At 43.3% G+C, this 21763-nt stretch overlaps 2 protein-coding genes across 4 annotated transcripts in view; both read left to right on the forward strand.

Annotated features, from left to right (window-relative positions):
• The window catches only part of LOC124348543, a 31975-nt gene extending 29183 nt beyond the window's left edge, over window positions 1-2792 (forward strand). The window contains exon 7 of the mRNA XM_046798774.1: window positions 1800-2792. Within this exon, the coding sequence (XP_046654730.1) occupies window positions 1800-1936 (137 nt within the window). The 3' untranslated portion in view covers window positions 1937-2792. The remainder of the gene's footprint in view (window positions 1-1799) is intronic.
• A 3987-nt stretch (window positions 2793-6779) lies between these two features.
• LOC124351140 lies at window positions 6780-13448 on the forward strand. 3 transcript variants are annotated; one of them, XM_046801900.1, is made up of 8 exons: window positions 6780-6920; window positions 9049-9408; window positions 9904-10752; window positions 10850-11010; window positions 11412-12192; window positions 12292-12495; window positions 12649-12846; window positions 13076-13448. In XM_046801900.1, exons 2-8 carry the CDS (start codon window positions 9330-9332, stop codon window positions 13150-13152), a joined length of 2349 nt encoding a protein of 782 aa, XP_046657856.1. In that variant the 5' UTR covers window positions 6780-6920; window positions 9049-9329; the 3' UTR covers window positions 13153-13448. The 3 variants fall into 3 exon arrangements, with proteins under 3 accessions (XP_046657856.1, XP_046657854.1, XP_046657855.1); XM_046801898.1 differs by lacking the exon at window positions 6780-6920 and adding an exon at window positions 6927-7225; XM_046801899.1 differs by lacking the exon at window positions 6780-6920 and adding an exon at window positions 6927-7046.
• Window positions 13449-21763: the final 8315 nt, after the last annotated feature.

Genomic DNA, 21763 nt, shown 5'->3' on the forward strand with positions numbered 1-21763 from the left:
TCTTGTGTGTCGATGGTGAACTGCAGATGAGCTCGTAGCTTTGACGCAGAGAGAGAGAGCGAAAGAGCGATATACTGTTACTCCCGGCCGCGCAGTGAAGAACGTCTGCACCAAATACGAGAGCTGATATGTTATAGACGAGTCGACAGACGGACGGAGAGCACGCAGCACGCTCTCGCTCGACTTGCCTTTGAAATCATTTCAAGTTGCCTGATACACACACAACGATCGTTAAACTCGCGGGCGGAAAACCGACACGGGGTGTCGCACCAATGTCTCGGCGACGCAGCGCCCAGCAGTTCACCAATCAAATATAAGGTCGGCGGATGGTAGCTCTGCTGCTGCCGCCAACGCCGCCAACGTCGCTCCGTAATATGTATATATATACCGTCGCCGGAATAAGTAATAAGAGAGTGGAGTATAGTCAAGTGTTTTTTGAGTTGGATACGAGTAAAAAACGCGATAATGTTGAGAGCACATTCAAGAAAGATGAGGCCAAAGTGACGCCGTCAGGCGCTTGACTCGCGTGGAGAAAAAGTCGGAGAGAGAGAGAGAGAGAGAGAGAGAGAGAAGGAGGGGGGAGACACGGAATCTGACGACGATTAGCTATTCCGCCATGCGAGATCATCAGAGTCAACTTTTTGAAAAAACAAGATCCTACATCTAACGAACGGGAAGAGGGTGGACAAACTAGAAAGCAGCGCGCAGGAAGACGACGAAGGCGAAAGAAAAAACGGAAATCTTTCAGCTATAACGAACGTCTAAGGGAGATAGAACCAGAGAGTCCTGCATCAGCTGATGAGCTGAGCTCCTTGATGTACATGGCGGACGTTACGTTGTGTAATAGTCAACGCACTATAGTTGTCCTGTGTACCCACAGTCAATCTAGGGTCTGGGAGAGTGTAGGCCCAGAACTCCTTTCTTTTTTCGGCGGAAATTGATATTGTTAACCTCTTTTTTTTTTTTTGGGGGGGGGGGGGGGGTTGGGTAGTACAAGGCCGTATACTTTCGTGTGCTGCTTACTTGGTTTTCGTTTAACCATCCTTGATTTAAAGTCTCGGGCCATATAACATTATAACAACAAAAACAATTTTATATTTTAAAAAACCCTTTTTTGCCATTTCTTGATTTAGTTGGCTGTATATAAAAGAGCTGATGCAATTTGTTCGGTCAACAATGGGTTTTTGGAGAAGGTCGTCGACGAGACGGGGCTCATTGACGAACGAGTCTTGAAACGTCAACATCTCCGTCTCCTGTGTTCCAATTCTTTCTTTTCATCTGCGAGCTAGTTAGATTCGGGACAAAAGAGCTAGGAAAAAACCCCCATAGCAATCAAAGGAATTGATCAGATAGTGGATAGCGCATCAAATTAGACGGTAGAAAAACAACCCTGCCTGTAACTGGAAATTGGAATGATGATCGAAATCCCTATAAGTGTGTAGCTTTTTATTTCTGTGGAATTGCACGTGACGTTGATTTGAAACCGGAACGGAGACAAACCGTCGTTAGTTTCGTCCAATTATATCCGACAAACGCTGGTATCTCCCAGTCCAAAATGTCATATTCATCCCCCACTATTATTCTAACTGATGCAGTTCTTTTTTTCCTGGTTGACTATACATCATCCCGACTTCCCAAGACTGCACGTTGCTGTATAATATTTTAAGAAATGCCGCATTATAATATTTATATCGGTATTGTACACCAAGTGGCTCCAGTCTATGGGGCTTTTTGTTTTTTCCTTTTTTTTGTTTGTGTGTGTGTCATGGTCTTGATGGTTTGTGGTTGTCTAAATGCAGATGAGCAGCCGGCAGCCATGCAGCGAGGGAATCCAGCCTCGTCTTTCAATCATCCTCTTCTAGCTGGCTGGATCGCCTTGAGTGTCTGTTTGATTCATCGATACCTGGCCCCTCCGGCCGCGCTGCTGGCCGGGTGATGAGAGACGACGGTCTTCTCTTCTCATAGACCCCCGCAATAGAAGTGAAGAGTTGTCAAATCCTTCGGGACTCTCGACGGTGCCGACTCTCTTCGTGCGTGCTTGTGTGTCTATACTCTTCTGCTTCTTCACGCTACCACATTTTTTTTTGTTATTTATGTAAAGATAAGAAGAGGAAGAAGAAGAAGAAAAAAAAGAAAAAGAAAAAAGAAATGGAAACCATTTGAATGATTGGATAACTCAAAAAGTCTTCAGTCATCACCATTCAGAAAATCTACATGCTGATTTATTTTACCGTATCCACTTTGTATTCATTCAGTTTAATGTGACTTATCACCCTTCTACTTGACCTGTGTAACACGGCATTGCTTTTCTTTCAGGCGAATATTTTGAATGGTCTTAAACGTTAGTCTACATTTGACTTTCTAATTTTCTTTTCCCATTTTTATTTATTCAATTTTTATTTTGGACTTGCGTCTTGCAAAGTATTGCAAACGTAAATGGAGGTAATGCGTTAGATACATACTGAAAATAAGTGCGTCATCACGAAGGTAACGTCAGTCAATCATGAAATGTGAGCCAGGGAAAAAAACACATTTGTTATTTGTTCCATTTATACATACAAGTCAATCCAAGTTAAGTTATTTTCTTTGCTGTTTATCATACCATTTGGCTGATAGCACCTCCGAGCAGCTTCCCCATCATCTGAATATCGTATAAGGGACAACATCGTCATTTACGTCATCGAAATAAAAACACAAGTTACTTCGTTTTTTTTTTTTCCTTTTTAAAAAGATCGGGTTGATGTATTTGATATTGCTTTTATATTTTATGTTTTCACACACCAACCTCACAACAAAAAGTGTTCTACATTACGAGCCCTTTTTTTTTATTGCCCACTCCTCGTGACCCCAGTGCGCATGTGTGTATACGTGGGTGTGTGAATGTGTCATAACCATGTCGGCCTGTGAGAGGGTATGTACCGTGCAATGCGCGTTTCTACCATAACCAGATGTCAAATTTAATACGATTGAGAAGAAAAAAAAAATTTAATTTGTGTTGAACAGATGAACAAATAAAAATAAAATGAGAATAATCCAAGTTTATTCATTTCCCTTTTATATGTATCGGTCCTTTGTAGTTAAATCAACTGGAATTATATCATGTAGATATAATAATCGTAAATTCATACCGGTATGGCGGTATCTTATGCTTCATACATAGCAAATTGAAGTTGAGATAATATTTGCTGTACTATACACCGGGGCGGAACCAATAAGCGGAACGAACGTTGAACAAACAGGAAGCCAAGTCTTAACTTCGTCCTTTCTTCTAACAAAAGTCGGATCTAACGATATTTGATCTATCCCCATAATCCCAATTGACATTTACATTGACACGTCTCCATTATTCGTTCACCTTTAAATCATTAAAATAGATTAAAAGATAATCAGCAAAGCAAACAGAGTAAACTGCCGGGGCGGACGAAATCATTTCGGCCCAACCAGAATCGAGAGAAGAATAAAAAAACGGTGTGTGTGTGTCAAGGTAAATGGAACTGACGTGTTATTGTGTGTATTAAGGTAGGAGGACGAGGAGGAGGTAGGGTTGAGTGGGGTGGTGGTGGGGGTGGGGGGGGGGGGGTCGATAGAGCGGAACCGAACAGAAGGTGGAAAATGGTGGGGGAGTGGAAATCGTTGGCGCATTGTGTGAACGTCATGAAAACGGGCAGACTGCCGCGCCGTCTGTTTTCAATTGAATGCGACGGCCGGGGCCGGGGATATACGGTCGAAACGGTCATTCACTTCGATAATAGGTTAACGAAAAAAAAAAAAAAAAAATACAAATAAAAATAAAACGAGGAAAAAATAACACGAGGGTGACGAGCCTTATAATGGGCGCCGGCGCCCATTTTTATTTGGGAATATAAAGAGGGTGGCCTTCCTGAAAGTGGAGAGTCGAAATGACGTGTTAAAAAACAGACGATGTGTGATGCTCTTCTTTTCTCCTCGCTCTCTATTTCAGTTGGCCAACAAAAACAGAGGGAAAATGGGAGAGAGAGAGAGTGCATCCACACGCAACGCAAGTGTCACTGATTCAATGGGCCGATTGGGTTGGCCACCCATTCAAGAATCCATTTGCAAAGCCTGGGAAAATATTCGCCACAGCGCGACTCATAGCAGCAGCCAAATCGACCCGCCTGCAATCTATGCGGTTTTGCCAGCACTGCTGCTGCTGCTGCTGCTGCTGCTGCTGCTGGGGTATCGATTCATCTCATCATTCGTTCATTCCACAGTCTACGCCAACTGCGCATATAAAAAGAAAGAAGAAAACAAAAAGCGACAAGTTTTTTTTGTCTTTCTCTTGTTTTTCCTCCTTCCCTTGATCATTTCCTGATGCTGTAAACATTTGAGTTTTAGATGCTGTGCCGAGATACATGGTCCGCTTTTCGGTATATACCTGATAACAGATGCGGGAACCTTCGCTCGTTTTCTTTGCATTTTTACATCGTTGCTGACGGTTGCTGAATCTAGCAGCAGACTATACGGTACAGTAGTATGCTTATTTCTACCTACCTATTTCAATGAATATTTGATGATTTCTTTTGGTTCGGCTGGTTTCAGACCTCGGCTTCAGGTCTTCTAGTACGTCTCCTACTTGAATTTTTCATCAAGTGACAGCAGAGCGACGAGCTGCGTTCATCAGGACGACATACAGACCCCCGTTTGGCAGTGCCAAGCGGTTCGCTTGTCTCGTCGACTAATATACTTTCCTTTTGGGTTCTTATTGGGAGTAAACATATGTAAATAGAAATGTTAGATTTGCTCGTACGTGGACATGTAGGGAACCATCAATTGGGTCTCATTTCTGGGTTGAAAAACTTGCCCACGACCCACAACCAGTTCCAAACGGTTGCAATAAGACAGCATCAAAACTTGACCGACATGTTTCGGGGTGGCTGCGTTTCGATAAATAGACTCGGTTTCGTACGTGCACTTCGCGGTCTTATTTATGTACTGGCCATAAATCGAGTGCGTTGTAGTTCATAAAACTCCTCCCTCTTTCCCAAAGTGTTTTCCCCCCGTGGTATAGTTAAGTATTTGGCACTCGGAAATGACGATGTTGATGGACATACAGGGAGGTTCACCCCCCTGACTGGCACAAGCGTTAAAACTTTTTGAGTAGCGATGTACATCTACGAGAGTTGTACACAGAAAAGAGTATCGACTGCAGTTATAGTCATATAGACGACGAGGGAACAGCTGTGCTTTCCAACTATTCCCTGCTGTAGCTCCCAGAGTGAGAGTCGACTATAGGACATGCCTACCGTATATGGCATATTGCCTGTGGTAGGGCCACATACCTTTTTAGCTGCTCGCACAAAACATCTAGAGAGACTAGAGAGAGAGAGAAGGCAGCCAAGAAGCTGCTAGGTTTATGGACGTTCATATTTTTCGTCTTCGATTTCATCACCTATACTAAAAGAAGGAGGAAGGAGAAGATAGCTGTGGGTGCGGCTGTTTCCCTCATTTACTAAACAGCCATGCTCTTATGCTATATGCATTCGTATTTTCCTTTTTCTTTTCCTTTTCCTTCTTCTTCTTCTTCTTCTTCTTCTCCTTGCAGGTTTTCTTCTTTTTATATATTATATATATAGCTATCGGCTTTTTGTTACAACGTAAAAGGATTGAGCAGGAGTTGACCCAGTCTCGGAGATATACATGCACACATGCATTCATGTATTAGATAGAAGCAGGATAGATGTATATATATATATATGCAGAGATATTCAAGGGAGGCAGGAGGCTATAGGCAATGGCGGCTGGGGCTATGGCATGTCTGCATTCAACTGGCACAATGCCAGAATTGGTGGAACACACGAACCGACCATATTTTCTAGATATGTGATTTCATGGCCTGTTGTTGGTGTTGTTGCGCTGGTTCTAGCTATAGACGCTGTTGTTGCACGGTAGATTCATCTTGTAGGCATGCGCTGCATATAAGAGGCTCTTTGTTTACTAAACAGAAAAAACACACGCTCACATACAGTTATAGATTGCCTTGAATAATGCGTGATTCATAGTCTCCGACATCAAATAGTTGGAATAAAGATTAGAAAAATGTCGGTCGGCTTTTGGGTTCTATTCGAACGTACAGCGCAAGTCGGACGCGGTCGGATGGTTGGCTGAAATCTCAAGGCAGAAGGAATTGTGCCGAGATGTTGTATGGTATCAGATGCCATAAAGATGCGAAAAAATAATGGCCGTTTTCGACGTTGTCGCTGCGAACGTATATGCATATAACGGCCGTCGTGATTTATCTGGCTAGTAAATAATATCCCAGTTCTAATAGTGCCGTCCTCTGCTTTGCTGCTCCTAAGCCGGCCGGCGCTGCCTGTATATGTTGTGTATTGTATATATGTGTCTACTGTCTAGGCCTTATAGAACCCAGCTGCTGATGTTGTTGTATGATATCATCATTCATAATAAACACGGGAAAGAAAACATGGCGTCGGCTCGTTGCATAGTTCTACGTAGATTTCGTGTCCCGGTGATTGCTAGCTGCATCTGGCCGGTTAATCGCGCCAAGGACGAACCGGCCGAGAGCGGACCATAACAGGATAGGAGCCGTGTGTTGTAGTAGTACTGCATTGCACTGCTGCCGTCGTCGTCTCTTTTGCCTTTCGTCCCACAAAAAAATAACAACAACAACACACACACACACACACACAGACAAAAAAGGAGGAAAGAAAAATAAAAAAAAAATAAAAAAACATGGCGGCCCCTGTATGTGTGAGTATATAGTCGGGCCTTTCTCTCTCTCTCTCTCTCTCTCTCTCTCTCTCTCTCCCCTCCCTTTCGGTTGGGAACCTTCTCTTTGGCAGCACGCGAGTTGCTCGCAGAAGCCCCTCAGCCCTCAGGGGATTTATTTAGGATTCCTCTCTCTCTCTTCTCACTGCTGTGAAGTCCGGAGAAGAGTAGATGTGAGTTAACGCACACACCGAAAAAAGTTTTTAGTCGGTGATTCAACGTGCTCAGATAGTGACACACTTCTGCGGCCGTCAGCGTGAGCCACACATAACGACGCTGCTGCTGATCTAGACCGCGCTGTGTGTTATTATTATTTATTTTGGTTTATTATTATTTTTTTCATAGTGAGTGTGTGTATGTGTGTGTGTGCAGTGTGTGTTTTATTTTTCGTTTTCGCCGGGATATCACACGCCAGAATAGTTATAGATGTTATTACTTTTGACGTCGCATTGTTCGTCGGTCTCTTGTGTTCCATCAGGTAAATTAGACTTCATCTTGATTGACAAACCGGAAATGCAAATAGAAAGGGAAATTAGAAAGGAAATAATAATTGGAAAATGTCACGAAATGTTGAAAACAACCGTGACCTGTCGTCTGCTGTGCACGCAGTTTCCCCCTTTGCGCAGTCTCGTCTCTTCTTCGTCGTTTTTTTTCTTTATTTCTTTTTTTTTTCTTTTTTCGTATTTCTCATTTTCACGGCGATGATCTTGTACACCGTCAAAAGCGGAACAAGCCCGCCTTGTCTTGTCCTCTTCTTGTTCTCCCCTCATCGCGTTTTATTTTAAGAATGTCTTTCTTTCTTTCTTTTTCCCTTTTTTTCCCTGTCCAACTCGCAGCAATGTCGACGAAATTGAAATGCGGAGAAAAATAAGGAATTCGGTGATGCAAACAAATGGGTGGGACACAGACAACAAACTGTTGAAAATTGACAAAGGCCGAAATGAAGATATTTCCAAGCGTGACGTCATGGCGTACTCATCTCTCACGCACGCCAATAGATTTATGCACGATGAGAAAAGAAGAATCATCATTAGACCCCCTGCCGGCACAACCTTGGGTTTGTCTGCGGATGGCAGCCGATGGAGTAGGTAAGCGCCTCGGGTTTGAAGACGACGCATCTTCTCGCGTGAATGGCAGCGCCGACGAACCTTGTGATGTGCAAGGGGAAAAAGAAAAACATGGAAACCGCCAGAGCTGCTGTGGCCCCTGGCCCGCCGTTGCTAAATGGACCCATTAGGATGCCACAGCTGTGTTCCACATTCAATAAATAACATCTAGCTAGTAATACCGGCCTTTCTCTCGTCTGCCCTTTTTTCGTTTTTTATTTCCAACTTCCCGTTTGCTCCAACGAGCGAGAGAAAAACAAAACAGCGTCGCATAGGAGCCAATTTTCCAGCCAAGAAATCGGAGACGTTGCTTATCTCTCGTCATCATCAGACCCAACCGCACCCTTTACGGCTGTAAAGGCTGTCGGAAATTTACATAATCGAAACGTTTTTTTCTTTTTTTTCTTCTTTCCTCTTCTCTCAAGCAGACGACTATAGCTAGTTGGGTGGTTCTTTTTTTCTTTTCTTTCTTTTCTTGGGTGCTGTTAATATAAATAAGCATTTTTCTTCCTACTTTTTCCCGTCTTGTTAAAGACCGAAAATGGGATCCGGAGAGCCGCGTCAATCTAACAAAAGATCGAGTCACGCATGTCAATATATTTATAGGGACGCCGCGGTTGCCTCTTCAAAATGTGACCAAAATGGGTGGAAAATTTGAATTTGTATGGCTGACCAGGTTTTCCTTTTCCTGTAGTCTATAGTATGGCTGCCATATCCCTCCCAGCGCATCCCGTTAATAACAAAACGAATACTCGATACCCTACTCAACTACTCGAAGGCCACAGGAACTCCCTCCTTAAAGGACTTGCCTTCATCTTCTTCTGGTTCGGCATTCCCCCACTACTTTTGATCACATTATCCTCTGTTTTCCTCGAGACTTTTCATTTCCTTTTCTCCATAGCACCCAACAGAGTGTATGTTTTGAGTCTTGGATTCACAATGGCGTCAGAGGGAGACATTCTATCCGTCCGACGCACACCGGAGATAATAAAGGAAACCGGTTTTTCCTTTGGTTGACGTCAAAAACACAAGAAAAAAAAAAGATTTTGATAAAATAAAAAAAAAAAAAAAGATTTAATCCTTGATATTTTTACACTTAGGGTTTGTTTGAAACAATTCCATGTTTTTGATGTTCTTTTGAATGCCCGTGTTTATGTTTTTAAGGTTCACATTTGTTGGTGTTTTCTGTTGACAGATTTCTGGGATTGGCAAGAATGACGCGGAATAATCAGATCGGGTTATTGTTGTCGGCGCCGTCTCAGGCGCCATTGCTGTCGTCGACGTCGTCGTAAACAAGCAGCAGGAGAGAACCAAAAAGAAAAGGAAAGAAAAATCTAATAAAAAGGAAGCCGCATGAAAGTCGGATAGAGGAGCGTATAGCATCAACAGCTCATCCGGAATCGGACAGATATACTTTTTGGCTTGAAAGAAAAGGAGAGAAATTCTTTTCCGTCGCTTCCGCATCACCAACCCGCCATGACGACTACGACGACTTCCATCCAGCAAGAGCCATCCGCATGGTGGTTAAGAATGGCGTGCTTTTTCTTTTTCGCTGGTAAATATATCACAGCAGCCATTTTCTAGTGTCCCCTCTATTGCCACACAACTCGAAAAATAATATCAAGAGCCATTTTATATTTAATGAACAATCGACGGCCGTCTCGTACACAAAGAGCGCTTGAGCTAATATCAAGCAAAGTTTTTGCAATCAGTCAATCTGACAATCTCCACTTTTTAACACAAGCGTGTACAGCCTTTGTCTTCCGCAAGATCGACTCTATACAGAGAGTCCTGTTATCGTTTTAAGTTATCGATCAATACGGTCCACTGAGCTAAACATAACCTTCTCAAGATGGCTGACTAGACGATCAAGTTTGAAAAAAAAAGAAAAAAAAGAAGAGCCAACAAGATTTCCGTTACGGATCAATCGATCGTATATACTGGGGGTACACGTTCAATGGACCCAAAAGTCTAAATTTGGGACCGGAAGTTTGTCGTAGTAATTGTAAGAGAGTATTGGTTTATTGGTTTTCTTGTTTTTGACGAATAGGTCTATCATGTTACGTGCCTCTTCTGACGGCCCATCTCCAGTGGCTGGGATTCGATTTACAAGAGATTGGAATTATCAATTTAATTGCTTCATCTGGAGCCGGCCTTGGCCTCCTGTTGGCCGCTTCTTGGACGCCCCGATGCGGTCATCGATCCAATTTGGCTGTTGCCGTCCTCATGGCCGCCTTCTGCGGAGCCGGTTTGGTACTCATTCCGCGTCTCAATGACAGACTGGGCGGTCGTCTCGAGACGGAGCGGCCCGTGGCCGAGATTCTCTGCCGGCCCGAAGGCTCGGCCTTGTTCTTCAGGAAATGCGGCGACACCTGCGAGCTGGACGCCGTGGCGCGGACCGAACTGTCCGTCTCCGATTGCCGGTTTGAGCCGCAGTCGCGACTTCCCGTCAATTTCCTCGACTGGATCAATCGATTCGCCCTAACCAACGCTAATAGCGGCAAAGCAGCCGGCGGAGTTGACGACGACCTGAGCGAGCCGGAACGAGGGGATCTGCCACAAAAGATCCCGATTCAGCCATCCGGATCTCAAGAGCAATTCAATCCGACGGATGTCGAAGCCGATGACAATTTGCTTCGCGGCCAATCGGGATCTTCGCCCTCGGGAGTCGCTCCCTACGAATACGACTACGATGAAAATCATCGGCAGGACGACGGCGTCGAGGAGATCGAGCGCCGTCGCAAAAGGAGACAGTCGATTCCATTAATGGACGACCTTGTCCAGTCGCCGCCGGCCCTCTCCATAGACGACGAATTCGAAATTGCCGAGAAAGCCGAGTTGCCTTTCACTTCATCGCCGCACATTTGTTTCTCCAGTTACTCTTCGTCGACGACAACCTGTAATTTGGTTTTTAGGATTTTGATTTCAAACCATTTTTCTCAGCTAGGCGATGAATCGAAATGAATTCTTATTATATATGTTTGGTATTATATTAGGTCATGTCTTCACGGGGACCAATCATCTGTTCCGGTTCAACACGTCCTTTTATTCGGGCATCACTCACAACGGCCAGTGCTTCTACTCGCTGAATTACGACGACGTCGACAATCAGATTCTATCCGAGCTGCGATGCCGATCCAATAAACCAAATCATCAGGTATGTGGTGCTATATACTGTATGTAAGCCCACCAAAAGTCGAATTGCTCTTCTTCTTTTTTACGAGCGATATATTTACACGTCGTCATGAGTCTTGAGTCATGACCCAGAAAGTCCGGGTACATGTCAAGCCTAGTCTTCCCTCTGGAGAGAAGGAAGAAGGGGCTCGGGATGGATATAAGGATATAACCAACTCGGTTTTTTTTCAAGCTTTTTTTATTGCTGGCAGTAACAACTTTTTGATGTCGCCCGTTGTGCAGAAATGATATGACCATGAACTCTTGTTTGTGGTCCCCACTTGAGACACGTCAAAATAAATCAAATACCAAATCGATGCCGCCCAAAAGTCTAAACCGAAATGACGGGCGATTTATTGATTTTCTAATGTGGCGATTTTGCAGGTACGTTGCCGGGCGGAAGGGATGAAGCTACGCGCTAGCGTGACAAGAAACGGTACGAGCACTTGTCACGGCCGAGCGCCCGATAGCAACTTCCACTTGGTCTTCTGGCTCTACCTGATTTTCCGTACGTGCGGAGAAATGGCCGTCATCGGAGCCGTTCTCCTCCTGCGGATCGTCACGCTCAACGAAGATCACGAACGAGTCGAGGCCGTCAGTGGAGCCAGTTGGTTGACGCAGCGACGGTCATCGCTCATCCTATGGTGGATCTGGGGTCTATTCGGTCTAGTTGCAATGGCGCCTCTGGCCGGATGGATAGCCGATGTTGTCAGTCTAGGGATCGCTTTCTTGCTGGGCAGCGTCATGCTCGGACTGGCCGCCTTCTGCATCGCCCTCTCGCCGGCTCCCGCTCATCCAGCCCGCCCACATCCCATCCTGGCGGCCACTTTGGCCGTCGAAGAGGAGCCCGAAGAATTCACCCGTGTGACTCCGCCCGTCTACCGCATCTCGGCACGAGATCTTCGCGCCATTTTATCTGATGGGACGGCCGTTCTCATTCTCCTGTTTATGCTACTGTTGGGAATGGCCGCCGCCGTCAATCCCACCATTCTATATTGGTATTTCCTGGAATTGGGTTCAACCAGGTTAATGCTGGGCGCTTCCGTTTCGACCTGGCTGGTGATGGCCCCGCTTATCCTCCTGCTCAGCGGATGGCTGTGGAGGCGGTGCGGCCATCGTTACATTTTCATTATCGGACTCCTATTGTACTCGATCCGCTTCCTCGGTAAACTTATTCTTGTCCCAATTTTCAATTGATTTGAAACACTGAAGAGTAGTCTGAATGACTTATTAATTGACTGGATTTTCCTTGTGCATTTCGCAGGGTACACGATGGTCGACCAGGTTGTGTGGCTCGTTGTCATAGAAACGCTGGAGCCGTTTTGCAGTTTGTGGATGTTGTTGACCGCCTCGGCTCGCATTGAGCAACTCGAGTGTCGGAATCGTGGCGTGGGCATCCGCGCAGATCGCTGGCGCTCGTGGAAAGTTAATAGCTGGGCATTGATCATTCTCTTCCACTATTCATTCGGTACTTACAGTAACACGATCGAGCGTCAGCGTCATGTCATCGATTTAGTTTTTTGTTTTTTTGTTTTTTTGTTTTTCCCTCAAGGGATGTTGATAAATTATCCCATCAAATATGTAAAAGAATAGAAATATTAATGAACTCTTTGTGAAACAGGACGAGCATTGGGTGGCTTGGTGTCGTCGTTTGCGGCTCACTATTTCGGTCTGATGAGAGCTTTCATAGGAGCTGCACTCATTAGCCTTTTTGTAGCGGCTGTCTGGTTTTTCTGGATACATCTGAAATCTCCCTGTCAGCAGTCGAGTCGACCAAAGAATTTAAACACCGCCGATGCCACCAGTCAGTTTCCCAAAGGTATTTCGATCCTTCCCAAGTTGTTTCTTGTCAAGGCACTAGCAATTTTAGTACATTCTCGCAGACGGAATTATCTAGCACTAGAGGCTTTGCAAAAGAAAATCCTGAGCTGTTCAGTTGTAGGCTATACCTCTTCCGGACAATGCCTTCGTCTTACTTGAATTATCTGATCTTTTCCTGATCTCTCATCTATTGATTATGACCATTTTTGAATTTGTAATTAACCTAGGAGAGCCACCAGCGAGCCGTCGGAAGGAAAAAGAACCGGAACGGAAACAGAAACTTCTGAAATCTAGCCCCGTGTGATCATCGTAGCCATTAGCCACCTATGTGGTCATTTCTCTGACCCCGAGCCTTAATATAATGATTTTTTATCTTTTTTTCCCTTGCTCACCTCATGCTGTCACATTATGTCACCTCATGAATCCTAACCTGCCTAAAATAAGAATAGAACTAACCGTTGCCTTATATTCTATATGATAATATACATAAGAAGAAAAAAAAATGTTTGGCTGCATAATATAACATTGAGAAATAATAATGAGGCTTAGAGAGTTAGAACGACGCGCACTGATTTGGAATACAAGAAGACTATGGAAAGATGTCGTTTCATTCTTTATTTCGTTTCATCATTCATATCCTATCTCGTTATCATATTAAAAAAACAAAAACCATGTTTTATTGGATCAAATTAAAAAAAATGAAATACACAGCCAACCAGAAAGGATTGTTGGATTCATCTTTTACTGGCGGCAATCAATAAACTGTTTTTCCAGGAAAAAGTTGAATTTGTTTGATATGTCTTCGTCTCTTTGATCAGAAGAATTTATTTCATTGCTTTATAATTTTTATTTAATTGGGGCTTGAGACAATAACAGCCACTCGTTGTTTTGCTTACGGTGGCAAAGAGTAAGGTTATAGTGCGAGATTTCCCGCTGGTAGCTGTAGTCCATCGTTTGAAAGGACCTCTCCCCAAGAAGCCCTTATTGTGGCCTATCTATCATCTAGGTTCACAAGTAGAATCAGCTGTTTCAATATTGCTTTGGCTAGAAGGTTTCCCACGGTTTCCCACGCGCGAGCCACTTGATGAACTCGGATAAAAAGGTATTCGGAGACTACCTTACTTTCCTTTCTTCGGGATATGAAATGCAGCTGTTCTATTCTCTATATACGCTCATCAGGATTGCCTGCGTATAAAAATATATAAAAGTGTTATAACGGCAGTTGTGCAGAGGACCAAAAACAAGAATTGTAGAAAGGCCACGAGTAACGAAGAAAGAAGCATTTAAAAGATTTAAAATTTGAAACGTACAGTCGAGATCCAGCTTCTAATGGAAAGATCTGGCGCTTTCACTTTTTTTGCGGTACTTTTTTATTATTAAATCGCATTTTAATGCCGAAGAAACACCAAATCTCAATCATAATGAGGTTCGAATTCGATTCAAAACTATTTGACATAGGCCTATATGGGACATTTGATTGCTTTCTTGAAGCATTTTTGCAATAACAGAGTTTATTCTTTGCCACATTCAGGCAAATTCCTCCTTATCGATCCTTGCGTTGACGTAAATTTCTTATTCTTCTAGTTCTTTTCAGCTCTTTGCATATAGACTTCAGTTCCATCTCTTTCTTTCCACTAGTCACTGCATCGACTAATGTTTCATAATCGGGGCCCCATTAGTGGTGGCAACCTAGTTTTTTTTTGTTACTAGGTAATACTAGGTAAAATACCTAGTTTTTTTAGAATACTAGGTAATACTAGGTTATTTTACCTAGTTTTCGCTAAAACTAGGTACGGTAATTGAAAAAAAAACTAGGTACTAAGTAATAGAAAAAGTACTAAAAATAACTAGGTAAAATTTTTAACTAGGTAATTACCTAGTAATATAGGTACCTAATTTTAAAATTCTAACTAGGTAGAACTTTTAAACTAGGTTCTTCAAAAAATTTTAATTTCCCAAACTCGAAACGAGAGGGTCGCCAAGGTCCAAGCGGCCGGCCATTATTTAGAAAATTTGGCAGGATAAGTAGTACAGGATAAGGGATAAGGGGAAATTAGGAAATAGAGATTAGATTTACGACCAAGAAGGTCGTTTTACATCGTTAATGCTCATCCTCCAACTAATCAAACTGCCCTCCCACGTAATGGATCCTGTTGGTGCAGTTTAAATAAATCAAATGTCAATTCGTAATGACAGAAGGAGATTGGATATTTCAACTGAGTAAACTCTATTATGCAGAAGCACTCGAGTCTTAAGCCAAACCGAACAGCAAGATATATGAACAACAATTTTCAACTTCATTCTTTCAGATTCAGATAAAAATGACGAAAAATCTTAAAACATGAGAGTGTGAGAGATGAGAGTCATCATGACTCATAAGAAGTGGTGAGGGACTGTAGGGTCGCCATAATTCGTCATCGTCATCGTCATCGTCATCGTCTGCCCATAGGGGGCTAAAATGCGGGATCCGCTGTGGATGCCACCAGGGGGCACCACTAGATTTCAAATCGTCATAGGCTAAAGTTGTGCAAGTTTATCTAGATTTTAATGCTTGTTTTATTTTAAAAATAGGCAATACTAAATTAAATAGAAATTATAATGCAAAAAAATTAACAAAATTTTCCTGTATTCTCCAAAACATTCACGCATAGAAAACATAAAACTAATGTAAAAAATAGACGTTACTTCCGAAAAAATTAATCGGCGTAATGTCGTAGATAACTAGACATCCTATAACAAGTTATAAAACAACGCTTCAATCAGAACCTCTGAGATTCTAATTATATTTAGAATTTTGCAAATAAAATAGGGTCAACACGTCCGTCAGAACATGTTATATTACATAGCTAAATGAGTGTATCTATAGTATATACTATATACACTTATATATAATGTATACAATTATATGAGAAGGTACACCGTACACATGAATGACAGTAAGGACAAAAATTAAATATAAAAATATATATAATTATATGCGGTTATATAATATCGCATATAATTATATATATTTTTATATATTATGTTATAGGCCCTACATAAATATATAAAGTCGTATATAAGTTCAAGGTATTCTCCTATCAAATTAAAGGCAGATAATTTTCCAGAGGTGACGTGAAAATATTTTAACAAAGTAGGTACCAGGGTACCACGTAACTTGAACGGATAAAATCATTACTCTGATAATATCATGGAACTTATCGATTCATTTATACGTGATAAAAATATTTTGCTGCGTCAGGTGGCAGTGGGAAAGCCACCAAGTTTGGTTTTCCCGTCATGAGAAAACGAATCATGATTGTATTATACGGTGAATTTCAACTCACCATCAATAAGCAACCATCAAACATCCGAACATTTTTTTAACTATAAACATGAATATTAATTCGTATGATTTGATACAACTGTGACACAGAAGCTGAGCTTTCTGAAAGAGATGTCAATACTTCAATAAGCATTTCCCCGTGTTTTCTTTAATGTTGTGTTCATTTTCTAAATTAATTTTGCATTCGCACCTCGTTTTAGTTTTAAGTATTTAATGCGTTACACCAATTGCATTAGCATTACGCTAGACATTAAAAGATATTTGTACTATTCGAACCACAAAAAACTGTAGTGGTTGTTCGAAATGCCAAGTAGAAGTCAAGCGGCTCCCTCTGGTGGCCGATTCATGATTTCCACAACACATTCCGCAGTTTAGTCCCTAAAAGACGATGACGATGACGAATTATGGCGACCCGGGACTGTACCTGTAGGCGCGAAAAACCATGAGGTTGGGAGCGAAAAATATCAAGTGGGTGACATAAAAATGAATAAAAAACATCGTTGCCATTATTTTGACAACGCTGCATAAAAATCGAAATTACCTAGGTAATTATCTAGGTAATAATTTTTAAAAACTAGGTATTACTATTACTAGGTAATTTCTAGGTAGAAAAATTGGCCAAAAACTAGGTAAAAGTAGAGAAAAAAAACTAGGTAATACTAGGTAACTAGGTAAAACTAGGTAATACTACCTAGTATTGCCACCACTACATCCCACGACAGAAGTAATGAAGAGTTAAAATGGCCAATCAAACGCATCGCAATCATCGCCATCATCTTTTTATTCAGTTTATAATTAGTCCGGTACTTTTTGCTGTCCTAAACAGTCGAGCACTTTGCTGGAATACGTAGTAATAAAATTCAAAATCAATTGGGAGTAAGACAAGGACGACAAGAACATTGTAGTTTATTTATTATTAATTTTTAAGTAAAAGGCATTTTGTTTTCAAAGACAATATCCTGCCCCGAGGAAAGAGAACCCCGCGCAACCCCTTTGTCTCCTCTTAGTTTCTTCTTCGTCTCTTCTTTCCATTCTTCCCTTGGGGCAGGAAATGGCGATATTTTTTTTTTGTAAACAAGGTAGGGACGTTTACAAAAAAATCAATAATAAATAAACTACAATGTCTAGTGAAGTCAGAAAACAATAAGTAACTTGCCAGAATGATGACAAATTCTTAAAAAATATTAAACACTAAAATAACCTGTTCTTTCACTTTGTATTATTTAATCGAATATGAAGCTCCATAAGAGGGCTGTTTTACTTTCAGGCATGTTGTCCCTAATAGGGTTGTGGCCCGGGCTGAAGGAAAAAAACCCAACCCAACTCGACCCACCGAGGCATATTTTGTACGGTCCGGGCGACGGGTTGAACCGCCGGGTCCGCGGTCCAACCCGAGTGGTGGCGCCATCTAGTAGTCACATAGAGAAGCTCGTTATTCACTATGCCTGCGGCCTCAAGAAAGACCTAAAAATATTGCCGCCAAATGCTCTACGAGAACTTCGTTGCATGAAAAGTAGGATAAGTGGTAGAAAAGGGCGTTCAGGGGTGTACAGAAGACAGAATTGACGTGTCACTGTTGTATGAAGAAGATAATTATAAAATTTAGAGAATTTTTTAAAGTTTGTAAAAAAAAAGTGTGTTTGACCCGATTTTTTACCCGGGCCATTACCCGGCCGGTAAAAATTTTTTGACCCATGGGTCGGCCCGGGCCGAACCGATTTACTCAGTTGGCCCAACCCGCTCCAACCCGTGGAAGAAGAAAAACTCATCTAAAAAATCCATTAAAAAAAACCGTCAAAAAACGTCCGGGCCACAGCCCTAGTCCCTAATCGAGATTTTCGACCTTTTCCAGGCCTGGCAACTCAGCATCCTTACGTTGTCTATAAATGAAATAGACATATGTCCTTTATACCAGAGCCATCTAGATTTCAGGTGACGTTAACGTTTCACTTCAAGTCAATAGGTGGTGTGAGACGAACGAAGGACGGTCAAATTAGGCTGCATTTTCTCATAATCGTTATTCGTTATCGTTCATTAAAAAAGTGAGCGAATAAAAGCCACCCCTACCCCCCCCCCCCCCCAAAAAAAGGGGGATTTTGTCACCTGTCATCCCTAGTGGCCTTCCTCTCGCGATTTTTTTAGTCTGCCCTGCACGCAACAAATCATGGTGTTATACCGAATAGAGGCAATTCACCTCGCGGTTCAATTGCATGTCAATTGTTTCGATGTCCGCCATTGTTGTTGGTTGTTTTGCTTGTCTGTATCGGCTGAAAGTGTGTTTATTTGGCGATGGCATTGCTGTATTTTCTGCTTGTATCTTATTTAATGAGGCGACAGCGTCGTCTGTAGATAGTTTTGTCATTAGTTCAATATGAAGAAATAATAAAGAATTTAAAAATATCGGTTAATTAGAGTAGTAAGCCCTAAAAAAAGAGAATATTTTTTTAAGAGAAGAAAATTTTCTTGTTTATCACCACCAAGAAAATTGCGGAGAAGAAAAATAATGACATAATAATGATAAATGACAACTAAGTTCTTAGATTAAATCTTCTATTATATAAAATGCTTTTGAAATTCAGCAATCACACTACTTTTGGCTATTTCATGGCTTCGACAATCGAAATAATCGAAAATACTTACGATAGAATGTTGCTATATTCGAGTTCAACCTGAGTCACCAACCTGAGTCCGGAAATATCCGGCCTACTTATCTCCCGGTACGACTGTATCGCCGTCGGCATTTTACCCGAGAACTATCCCATGCCGATTCCCCGTACTCAGCTCCGTTCATCGTCGAGGGTCACGGCTCGCAGTGATACGCCCATGGTGACTCGAGAAAGAGTATCCGGATGATCCGTTGGATGAACTGATAGAGGGCGCGAGAACGGAACTATTGGGGGAATTCGCCAAGGTATTTGACCAGTCTACGGGTTTGCGATGCATGGACGGGCCGGATATGGTTATAAGCTTGAAAAATGACGCCCAGCCGTATTATGTCAACGGTGCTCGATCCATTGCAATCGCCGACCGACCAAAAGTGAAGAAACAACAGGACGAGTTCCAAGAAAAAGGCATCATCGAACCAGTCACGGAGCCCTCCAAGTGGGCGGTACTCTTGTGATGGTCGGGAAGCCAGATAACTCCATTCGCAATGTGTGGATCACACTAAGCTTAATCAACATGTCCGTCAACCTACGAGGACGCTTCGTGACGCTGTCGTGGAAATAGAAGGCGACGTTCAGTTCTTCAGCACCTTCTACGCGGTCAACGGGTACTTCCAAATTCCTCTATACCCTGGCTCATGTGATGGAGGTCCTTCCGGTCTTGACCGCCACGCAAAATGCCTCACTTTCAGTGAAAAGAAGTTCAATTTCACGCGAGAATCCATGTAGTGGGTTGGATTCCAGATCAGGTTTTGCGGTGGCCCCGGACAAACTTAAGGCCATCTCAGATTTCCCCCGACCGGCCAACATAACGGAAACTTATGGGGCTCGTAGAGATAATGGCGGTATTTTTCTCAGAAGTGGTGGCCGTTGCTCAGCTCCCGAAATCCTTATGTGTGGAAACCGGACCAACAATGTGCTTTCAGTGCGGTTAAAGCGGCGTCGATGGTGCCTCCAGTGCTGGCTCATTTCCACCCGACCCTCTACGCAGCGCTATAGGTGGACGCTTCTCGAAAAAACGGGAAGGGTTACGCCCTCCTCCAGATTCACAACGACATGTGGAAGCTCGTCGGCGCTAATTCGCGGTGGTGCACCGACGCAGAATCCAGGTACGCGATAGTGGAGCTGGAGCTCATGGCAGTGGAATGGGCCATGCGAAAATACAAATTGTATTTGCTGGGTCTCCCGACGTTTACCTTGATGATCGAAACCCAAGCGCTGGTAACAATTTTGGATCGTTACACTTTGGATGCGGTAAACAATCAAAAATTGCAACGCTTAAAGGAGCGGGCCATACAAGTCCTTGGACTGGAGGAAGGGGAAGGAACATGCGTTGTCCCGCAAACCGGCGAATGACACCGAACCAGAGAATGAGGTGGCCAATGATGACTTTCATGCCTTCGCCCGGCACATGACGCTGAGGCGTGTAGCAACCATCAGTGTCACTCACTCCAATTACGGCGATAAACTGGCCCCGTCACCTGACACTCCGTCCGAAAGGAAGGATACTGTGATCGAAAGCCTACGCGAGGTAGCAGCAACCGACACGCCATACTGGGCCCTCAATGCCACCGTCGAATCTGGATTTATACGTGTCGTGAGCTGACCGCCCCATCCGTGCGACAGTATTGGGTAATTTGGCATGAATTATCCCTGGACCACCGTTTGGTGCTTTTCGGAAAGCGCATCGTCATACCACAACACTCCCGTCGTGACATCTTCGCGAAACTTCACGCCGCCCATCGGGGGATCGTCAGAATGAAAAGACAAGATCGTCAGACGGTGATATACTGGACCGGCTTAAACTATGATATCGTCTCTATGGTTGAGCGTTGCCAGGCTTGCCAGGAACGGCTTCCGTATAAAAAACGAGAACAACTCCTCCGGGAAGTCCTTCCGTAGCGTGTATTCGAAGAAGTAACGGTGGATCTGTTAAAATCCGGCAGCCTGCAATCGATGCATCGAATCGGAGCAGCTTATCAGATTGTTCCAGCATTTATCCGCCGCAACTTGTTACATCGTTGCACCCTGGTCTACACCAGGCTTCTTCCGTTTCCAGCCTTCCTGTTGGTTCTCTGCAGCCCTCATCGGTTTTTCATGAAATTGGCCTCCGCCAAATGATTCGTCTGTTCCAACATTCGAATGGTTCTCTCTGCTGCCTCATCAATTGTGCTCGTTCAATATTGACATCCACCATTGATTCGTCTGTTCCAGCCTTTCTGATGATGCCTTAACAACCTTATCAGTCGTTTCATTCCGACATCTCTATTTCACCATGAAACTCTTGACGGCCCGGAAAATGGGGCCACGAACGCCAAGCGATTCCAGGAAGAAATGACGTCGTGGAAGAAAAGGAGAACACAAGTCCGAAAACAAATCACAAATGCTCGGAATGAAATCGACGGGATTTTTTCCAGTCAAAGCTCACGAGGTGCCGTAAAAGGATTGGTCGAACAACTTCAACAGCTGCACCGCGAGTCCAGCAAAATCCATACTGAAATTACGAGTAACGAAGAGGACGGCACCAAAAATGATAAACAAGAAGCTATCAATCTCCGCTACATTCAGAATTCCGGTGAGACATTTGATCGAGTTCAAACTTATCTAAATTATAGATTGAACGATCCAGCATCGAAGGTGGATCTTGAAGACCCATAGCGAACGCTCACCGTACAGCGGAGGAGCTAGCTTCAGCACGGAGAAGAGTAAAATACACTGCTGCCCAGAGAAAAGCAGAGGAAGTCCGAGCAGCAGCAGATGAAGCCCGAGCAACAGCAGATGAGGCCCGAGCAGCAGCTGAAGAAGCCAAACGAGCTCTAAACCTATTGCATCTGGAAGACGATGATGATCATCATTCATCCGTCAGTCACCATCATCCCGGTCCAGTTTATCCACCCGTCTTCCCTCCCGCCACAACACTCGGCCGT

This window comes from Daphnia pulicaria, chromosome 7, assembly GCF_021234035.1.
Source record: "Daphnia pulicaria isolate SC F1-1A chromosome 7, SC_F0-13Bv2, whole genome shotgun sequence".
In the NCBI taxonomy this organism is placed as follows: domain Eukaryota; kingdom Metazoa; phylum Arthropoda; class Branchiopoda; order Diplostraca; family Daphniidae; genus Daphnia; species Daphnia pulicaria.